Genomic DNA, 10,088 nt, shown 5'->3' with positions numbered 1-10,088 from the left:
CTAAAACCAAATATAAACAATTAGCAATAGTAATTTTGTCCACAATTAGTTTATATCATTAACGGTCGTAATAATTGGATGTAAAAGCAAGAAGAGGGTTAAATTGGTATAACTTTCTCAGTTAAAATGCTTTTGAAAAAGTACTCTGATGGTTCTAAAACAGTTTTGTGTCTATTAGAAATAGTGAGTTCGCAGAATCAAAGCAGTTCATACACTTTAGTGCACTATCAGTATTTTCTGGACGTAAAAAAGCAGTTAAAAAGCTTTAGTAGTAATACATCCTCAATAGAAAAGCAGTTCAAATGCTTTAAGATAGGAATCAAAGTCTCATTAAAAACAACAACAGCTAAATATGATTTAGTGGCTGAAATTTATGTGTCAAAACAGTTAAAATACTTCAAAGAAAAGAAAACATCAGTATTGAGTTTTATTTTCATTTTAAAGCAATTACTAAGTATCTTTAAATTTTCGTTATTGTTTTGTTTAAAATTAATTAAAACACAAGTAATATTATTGCTAATGAGTAAAAACAATTTAATCTAACGGTAGTAAAATTTATACAATAAATTTTATTTTTATATGTTAATAGTAATACTTTTCCAATGTAGGTGCAGTCATAATAATCCCTATAATATAATTTCTAGGTAGATGTGATTGAAGTTTTCTTCGAATAACTCGGTGTCTATGATAAGCCTTACCAGGACTTAATAGTGTAGTTGTAGAATTATAATAGCACATATACTTCAGAAGAAAAACGGATGAAAAATAGTCATACTTCTGGCACAGGTAGTTACCATAACTAATACTCACGCGAATATCACAAAAACAGTGTGTTTGAAGAGCAAAGCTAAACACCAGAGATTCTGCATATCGTATTTTGGTATTCATTAAATTTATTATATTCGTCATGATCAAAAAATTGGTTAATGAGAACGTCAAAATTGTATTTTGAGATTCTTGTTTGTTTTCTCTTTACAAAGAGAATATTTAGATTCTTATAATAACGATCATAAAAAATGAGCAAGTGTTTACAGTATATGTGTATTTGTCGTAGGGCAAAGCCTGCTACGTCCTCCCCATGGAATCGAACCCCGTGTTTTGGGGTTGTAATTCCACACACTAACCGATGTCCCATCTGGGGATACTAGTTGTGGTATACGAAACTATACTTGTACGCGTACGTAGTCTCTTTGGATATTGCTGCATAATATATCATGATATATGGTTAAAAATTACGGTTTTCCAACTAATACTGAAAATTCTTTCAATCGTATTTGTTAAAATTATTCTAACAGTATTTTTAAATAATAGGTGTCAAAATTATAACTACCCAAGGTTAAACTGAACTTGTTTCACCTAATTAATTATTCCTATGTCATATAATTTTTAACTGCCAATTTCATTAGTTACCTATTAGCAATTTTATGTTCATGTATATATATTAAACATGAATATGAAAAAAACATTTATGTGCAAGGTAAATGTAAATAAATTGTATTAGATATTAATGACAAATCCTGAAATTTATCAGGATCAAATATAACACATAAAAGGGATATCATGCCCATAGCATATACTGTAAAATGTTTTTGGTTCTAATCATCATTGTCCTAATATGGTACAGTGCCATCTTGGTTTGAATACATACTGCTATTTTGTAAGAAAATTGTCTAATGAACGTTGTTTCCATGGTTATTTGAAAAGCTTGACTTTTTCAAATGAACCCCTCCAAATAGTTCCGGAGAAGGGTCATAGGGTCAGCACATATGTATATAAATTCATTACGGACTATATTACCCCTTCAAAGCAAGCTATGCATCACATATCCTTTAGGTAAGAATGCAGTATTCTGCTGTTAAAAACAACCTTCCTATTACTTCTGAACATTATACACTTACAATATCTAGTAGATTTAGTTGTGCAGGTACCTAATATTCGATTCCTTACCTAATGCGTAGAATGCATCTCATATGATAACATTAACACTACACAAATCTACCACAATTCTTCTCAGTAATCCCAACATCATCGCAATCCATTTACTTGCCTTGTTCCAGGCGAATATTTGGCTATCATTTTAAAACTAATTGATCCACGTTACTTGTTGAAGAAGTATTCAGATATTTTTGTAAAAAAGTGTGCACATTTGTCCAGAACAAGACCTAAATATAAACGTGAGGGATTAGATGAGCACTTTTGGCAACTCATTTTTTAAATGTTAAGTGCAGTTATTGCTTTACCATATTGCAATTCTACCATCATAAAACTCTATGAAAACTGAAACCAAAACTAATATATTTAGCTGAAAATTTTCAACTCCAAACGGAGTAGTTCGGGTTAGTAAAAATTAAAAAAATAAATAAATTAATATTCTGTGATGTGCAGTATATCAAGACTGTCAGTGAATAAAGCAAAGTTATAGTCAACTATTGTGACTGCAACGTTTGAAAATGAAATATTATTTGAAATCAGCAGTTGGGATCCTTTTGTTTCTACTGTATTATCATTAACTAAACTGATCCACAAACTCACTTTATGATACTCTGAATGCTGCAGATTTTAATTAATTTTCATGCGTGTACAATTATGTTTAGAATAATTTTGAATGTTCTCTATTTTTGCGATACCGAAACATACATGTTGTTGAAAAGTTGTACTTTTATTGGGCGGGTTCTTATAAATTAGTTGCTGAAAATAATTGAAAGTCCAGTACACATAACGATAACAAATTAGTTTATTTCTTCCTTAAAGTTGCTACAAGCTGCCTTTAGTTATAAACTATTATAGCTTATAGGCCTAAACTCACAAATGACATTCAAACGGAAATACTATGACTAAAGTAAAAATAAACTTACTTGTACATTTTAACAGCTAATCAATTCAGTAACTGAAGATAGAAGATAACTATATTAGTCGAAATACTTCATTGAACGACTGGTACTGAAACACAATTGATTCAGTGCTTCACTGTTGCCTCACTTCTAAATATTCGGCGAAATTGCTAGATTTTCGTAACATTATCTAGAGCTTCATGGTATTCTAGGCCTACTTTTATGTGGGCTTAGAATGTAGACCGTAACAATGAAAAGAAATTATTTATTTTTTTGAAAGATATGAGCACATTTTTGGATGCTGGTTTTGTTTAGAAAATAGCGAATATACAAAGCTTATTTAATCAAAATATATTTTTTTTACTGTGCAATTTAATCTCACGTATATAACGCTTGTAAGTTTTGTCTGTTTACTGTGTGTACTTATGTATTGTACGGAAGGAAAGTACCTAAATAAGTATAGCTTTAAAGTGTACATGATAGGATAATACTTTGTGATATATTTTAAAATCATTATAATAGTAAAACTTTAGCTTGTGAGATACAACGCCGAAAGAGAGCGCTACGAAATTTAAACAAGAAATATTAGGTTTTCAATTTCATTTTATATCTTGTTTCTGTTATAAGGATAGTTTTATCTTTGACACTTATGGTAAGTTCTTTTAAAGCTTTGAAATGTACCAATGAACGTCATATTGTCTAAAGACTAGTAGAAGTAATTAGTGTAGACGTAAGATAATTCGATGACGAGGAACCCACTTTGAGTTTGAGACTAATAATGCTTGGAGACGGCTTGAATGGGTAATAAAGTTTTTCTTCATTACCCATTCAAGCCGTCTCCAAGCATTATTAGACGTAAGATAAATTACAATATGAATAATAAAGTCTCGGACAACCATCGTAATTTGTATCACTATCAGTCTTTCACTATAGTATGAGTACTGATTAGTTTAACTGTTACTGTTCTTGTTAATTCTAAATCATTATTTTTCAAACTAGTATTTGATGAAATAATTCAAACGTAATTTTAAGTACTTTATTTTGTTTGTTCTTATGCAAGAACTATATTATTATTATTAGACAGGGTGGTCACAAGTGTAGAAACTAAGGAACTTTGGTTGGAAAGGGTTAAAAAACATAAACAAATAAAAAACTGTACCTGGTGGAGTTTGATGAATAATGACTTTTGACACAGAAGTGTATCAGATCAAGTGTTTATATAAATTTCTGTGCTAGAGTATGCTTTGCATTTAATAACAAATAGTTTGTGGTAGAAACTCGTTTTTTTACATCTCTTATGTGTATTTTTTTAAAGTAGTTGCTTTTTGTTTAGTACTCCCATTTTTATTACATTAGGAAGAAAACACTGGCCCAGGAAATAGGCAAAATAAGAATGTTCAGTATGGTGAAATGTATATTTTAGAAGACAAAACTAAAAACAGCAAGTACTTTCAAACATCTGAAAAGTTTATGAAAGATACTGCCTTTGAATCTAAAAGCAAACAAGAAATCAGTACTGAAGAAATAAAAGACCATCTGAAGGAATGGATAGGAGAAAAATTACACAATCTAAGTATCAAAGGTAAGGTTTATATATATATATACTTTAACTTTTAATAAAACTTTGTTGGATTTGTGAATTAGTTTTAAAGTTTAAAGATGTTATGCAAAACATTTATATATATATTTTTTAATGTTTATTTTTGATTGCTCTGTCAGAAAAAGACTTGGATACCACTTCTGGTATAACTGATGATGCATACACCATTCAGAGTGATCTTAGTTGCAATTTGAGTGATATTTCTTCTACAACAACTGCCACAGAAAATAACAAGGAAGAAATTTGTGTCTTGTCAGAAAATGGACTTGATGTAGATGATATAAAACTTGTAGAAGGTTTGCTGGAGATAGAGAGGCTAGACCAACAACTTGCCATGAAACAGGCAGAAGAACAAAAATTAAAAGAAAAGAGATTAAACTTTAAAAAACTGTTTGAAAGTGAACTTGAGCAGCTAAACTTATTAAAAAGAAAAGAATCACAAGAAGAAAGGGAAAACACACTGAAGTACATAGCCTGGGAAAGCGAAAGACCAGAAAATACCAGAGAAAGTAAGTTAATTGTCAAGATACAAGTTTATTCAATTAACTAAGAAAACTGAACATATGGATAAAGGGGACCTGTACACCCACCTCTGAGAAAAAGTTAACGTTTAAATACACCCTACCTCTGGACAATTACCCTTTATTAGATAAGAGACCAAAGCTACACACAGTATTCAAAGTAAGGCCTAACTAGAGATCTCTATTTACAGGTAATTACTTTCTTAACTTGTATGCAGTATGTCAGTAAATATACCCTAAAATCTAAGATCCTTTTCTTTAGTGTATTTCCATTTATATTAAACATTGGCCCACGTTAAAATAATCCAAATGTATGACTGTGCACTTACTGTAATTAAAGGTAGTTTGCCAAATATTTGTTCAGCTTAATGATTGATCCAAGTCATTTTGTAGTAGATGAACATTCTCCACATAGCTAGAAATACTCAAGAATTTAATGTCATCATCAGTCTTTCCTAACAGGCTTCACAGAGAAACCTTTGAAACCTATAAAAAAAACTTTTATTCTCATCCTTTATTTTTGCTCAAAATAGGTAAAAAAAACAACCTTTAAAAACACATAAGACTTCAGTATAGGAGTTGAAATGTTATCACACCATAGAAACAAGTAGGAGCAGTCCATTAAAGACAAAACTCTACTAATTTAAGGCTTGTGTGTGAATCAGTAAATCATTCTTGTAAGTGTAAATGCATTCATTTTAAACTTTGCAGATCTCAAAATACAGAAAGTTGTAATTAAGTGGTGACAAGACTCTGGCTAGCTTCAAGTGTATTGTTATAAAGTGAAAATTATGTTTGTGTACAAGTAATTTTATATTTTGTTCAATGATTGTAACAGGAGAATATGATAACAAGCAGGCTGTATGCATAAGGCCAATTTTTCAGACTCAGCTCCCAGAAGATGAAAGTGATCATCATCATACAGTTCATAGTAAGTTGTGAAGATAAAATATTCTGAGTTTTTGTACAGTGTGTTTTAAATAGAACTTTACATGAATATACTGTTGTAGCATTGTTCTTTAATTGGCTGATTCTTTGAAATTATCTGGTAACAATAATTCAATGTTCAGTCCACATAATGAGAAGAAATTACTTTATTTCCTCCTTTAACATTTCTGCAGGCTTGAAAACATGTTCACTGTGAATTGTTGTAGGCCTGCGGTACAAGTGATTTAACTAAAGTGAAAACAGATCAACATACTTGAACAAACATAACTCAAAGTGCAATAGCAAACACATATCCAAATACTTCATGAGAACATGTTGATTCAACTCTTAATCTTCAAACAACTCTACACTCTATGCTTGACTATCTTTCAACTCACTCTGCAATTAACCTCTTGATCCTTCACAGAATTTTGTATTGATAATATACACTTGTTCTAGACATTTCTAGGACTTGCTTGGTCTCAACACCGTGCATCCTTTAGCTAAAACCTAAATTCAAAACTTTACAACATTATAAATATAGCTATAACAATACACATGAATGTCTTATAAGAGTGTGTATGACTGATAAAGAACATTTACTAACAATTAAATGAACAGTTACAACATTCTTATTTGTTTTTTATTTTTTATTTGAACTCAGTTTTTAACTTTAAAGGTTCACTTGACTTAATCTTTAGTTTTCTTTTGTGTCAGGTATTACATTACCAGGTTTGCTCTTCTATTGTGATCTCATTTGTATTTCTTCATTGTGTGATATTTATTTTAAACAAAATAAATACTTTGCATCATTAATCATTTTTAGGTTTAACTGGTAAGTCACAAATGTTTGATATAGTTTATTGTTCTGATTCCAATGTTTATGCTCCTTTATTATGCACATTGTTTAACAAATATACAAAGCTAGTAAGAGTTATGTATATTACAAGGTTTTAATTGTGTTTTTGGAAATAATGCTTAAGACTCTTCATGTCAGTAAATGAGTGTTGGGAAATTTATAAGGTAAACTGTGAAAAATATCTCATGTGTAAAAACTTTAGGTTGTGTACATGTATCAATTTGATAAATTATTAATCTTTAAGGTAAATGTTTTTAAGAGTGATTCTTGAATTTAATTTAAATAAATGTCACTTGATAATATATGATTTAGGAAAAAACTTAAAATTGTAGAATTTTAGAGTGTTCACATTTAAGATAAGTTTAATTTTTTGAACTTGAAAGTTTTGGATAAAACCCAGGTTTATTGATGTTTTTGAGAAATTTATAAAAATAAATCAAAGTGCATTATGATATAGTTTTGTTTTTAGTGTTAAGTCTGTTGTTGGTATTGTGTGTAACATTTTGGTTGTAGTTTTCTTAGAAAGTTATCTTTCTGTACAATGTAGGTGTTTGTAAGGAAGAAGGAAAAAAATTAACAATTGAGGGAGTGAAACTTCAAAAAAACAATGAACAACATTTGGAAACCAACTTTATAAAAAAAAATGTGGAGGTATGTATGGTATGCTTCTTTTGTTACAATAGTACAGATGAATCAAGTGTTAATTGCCCTTGATTTTTACTCACTTCAGAAACTGTACTTACCACCATTCTCACCACAGCTATCTCAATCTTCATTTGCCCTCTAAGCATTTCTAAAATTTTCAACAGTGCACCAGTCTTTTATATCCCTATACTTTTGTGTCATTGCAGCAACATGTGCTCATCATGTGACTGCCCTCCACCAATCATATTGCACTCCCTGTACTAGCACTATATATACTACCATTGCAGCACAATTCTCACTTTCTCAATTGGCATTCTAGTGTATAGATGTATGTTTTAACTCGTTCTCCATGTGAATGCACAATTCTGATTGTGCTTGATCACCAATTAATATCAGTTTCACCTTCAAGTTTTAACTTCTTGTGTTGATATTCATTGTTTCTAATCGTTATTTCTTTAAATGTTTCTATTTCCCAAATTCTATTTTGTTCAAAGGAATTCGAGATTTATTATGGCAGATGATAATTTTCCAACCATAAGTAGACAATGGTTCTAACACTAATCTCCAGTCTCAGGGTCAACAATGTCTGCTGGGAAGGAACAGGCTTTAGTTTGCGGGGAGTTTGTGTCTTAAGTTCAGCTGGCGAGGTTTTCCTTTCAAGTTAGGTATTGTATTTTTTCCCAGGTGATCTATGGCCAATCTTTTATTATGTTCCAACCAGGTTCTCCACAGTGTGGTCTCTTCATCCTCACATTTTTCTGTGGGTGTGTTCTCATCAGGGAAAACTGCTTATCGGTATGTGTTTCCCATTCACTGGGATGCCAAACTTTCTTCCTTTTGGGTCTCCAGTTCCTCACTCCTCAGCTCTGGGAATGGATGCTTTCAGTCAAGTTTGGAGGAGTCATCACCTACATGCCTATCCTCTGATCTATCTTATCTTCTGGGTCTTTTCCCTTATTCAAACCACTCCTTATTGTTTTCTGCTGGTTGTTCCATATTGGCTGCTCAGACATGGTTCCCTCTGCTCTGGCCCTTACTGGAGCAACAAACCTTTCCCTTTTCTCTGTCCTGTCCGCTCATCAGTCAACTGCAATCTGTCATTTCTTCATCCCAACATCACCACACTCCATCTTTCTAAGTGACTTTTGTCTGAGCATGTGCCTCAGCTCAGGGGCTCGCCTATATGCCTACCCTCCAATCTGACTCCTCTTCTTCCTTATCTGGATCACTTGTTGCTATGTTTTGTTGGTTGCTCCAGATTGGCCGTCTTGGACATAGTTCCCTCTGCTTAGACCCTTACTGGAGCAATAGACCCTGCCCTTTTCTCTGTCCTGTTTGCTCCTCCATCAACCACAATCTTACCTTTTTCATCACAATGTCATCACACTCCATCTTTCTGTGTGAGTTTTGTCCAGTCCTGTGTGTCAGCTCTGGGACTCACCCTTCATGTCACATCTTTCCTTGCCTGTACCATTTGCCCTTCCTCTTTGTCTATATAACAGAGGCATAGGTCTTGCTTCTGTCATTGGTCTATTTCCCATGGCTTCCAACCTTCCTGTACTTCTGTTCCTCACGTGTCCCAATTCTTCATGTGGTTGTTTATCAGGGTTTGTCTGTTTCAACTGATGCTGTTTATAGAGCTGCTTTGTCAAACACCCTCTGTTCTCTGTTCTCCCAGTTCCAAAAAGCTTTCTCTTCCTTGGGTTTTTCCATTTCTTTCATCTGGTCTAATGATATGCTCCTTTGTTCTGCTGGATTGGGATCTCAATGTTATTCTTCATGTATTGTCCGGTTCTCCCTTTGAACTCATTTCAATTTGTTCCTTGTGCCATTTTTCTCTTAAGACCTAAATCCTTCCTCTCCTGGCATGTGTTCATTGTCATTCCGATTTTTATGCCATCCTTTACCATTCCTCATATGTTATTCGTTATCCAGATCAAGCATTCTTTCCCTGGTCTTTGGTTACCTGGAACTGTTGTTTTGCCTTTTCTCGTATTTCCTTACCTTCCTTTTCCCTTCTCTATTCCTGTTTGGTTCATGGATCATGTCATTTGTCCAGTTCATTCCCTGCTGTGTTGTTTGGCTCTTACAGCCTCTTTTTGTTGTTCTCGTTTGTGTCTAATTGTATTCCTCTGTTTCCCCAGATCTTTCACCTATTATGCTCATGGCATATTTTGAATGTCCCTGGCAGGTCACTGTCTATTGTTTATTCACACCAAATCCATCATCTAACTCAGTTTTTAGCTGCTTGACACCACTGTCTTTTGGAGATCATTTAGGCTGGTATGTAGACAAATCCCTATACATCTGTCACTCTTTTTCTGCACAACATAGCTGTGTCTTCCTCAGGCAGGTATTGTCTTCCTCCTGTGGCAATTCTACACATCTTTTCATCTTTGGCTGGGGTAAGTAGTCATATTATTTTTTTATCTTATTTTGTTGTTATACATCATATTTCAGGAACTCACCTGACGGCGGGTGTTGCCTGCTCAGGTATGGTGAATTTTATATCTTAACACTATATCTATATACTTTTATAACACTCACTGTGGAGTTGGGGTGTGTCCGTAAGACCACCAGCTGATTATTGGGTGGTGTATCTATATCTATGTATCACATTTTTTTATCAATACATATATGTATATATATATATATATATATCCTGATGTACTGTCACTCTATGGATTCCTGTAGTAAAGCAGGAT

The 10,088-nt window shown here is 32.7% G+C and overlaps 1 protein-coding gene across 1 annotated transcript in view; it reads left to right on the top strand.

Annotated features, from left to right (window-relative positions):
• Positions 1–3,585: 3,585 nt before the first annotated feature.
• Positions 3,586–10,088, top strand: part of LOC106462496 (fibrous sheath-interacting protein 1-like) — a 16,121-nt gene continuing 9,618 nt past the window's right edge. The window contains exons 1-5 of the mRNA XM_013922427.2: positions 3,586–3,632; positions 4,188–4,413; positions 4,551–4,940; positions 5,791–5,883; positions 7,286–7,389. Of these exons, the coding sequence (XP_013777881.2) occupies positions 4,242–4,413; positions 4,551–4,940; positions 5,791–5,883; positions 7,286–7,389 (759 nt within the window). The 5' untranslated portion in view covers positions 3,586–3,632; positions 4,188–4,241. The remainder of the gene's footprint in view (positions 3,633–4,187; positions 4,414–4,550; positions 4,941–5,790; positions 5,884–7,285; positions 7,390–10,088) is intronic.

The sequence above is a fragment of the Limulus polyphemus genome, unplaced genomic scaffold (genome assembly GCF_000517525.1).
Source record: "Limulus polyphemus unplaced genomic scaffold, Limulus_polyphemus-2.1.2 Scaffold1183, whole genome shotgun sequence".
NCBI lineage: Eukaryota > Metazoa > Arthropoda > Merostomata > Xiphosura > Limulidae > Limulus > Limulus polyphemus.
Note: the sequence above shows the minus strand (reverse complement) of the source record. Positions and strands in the feature narration are given on the sequence as shown.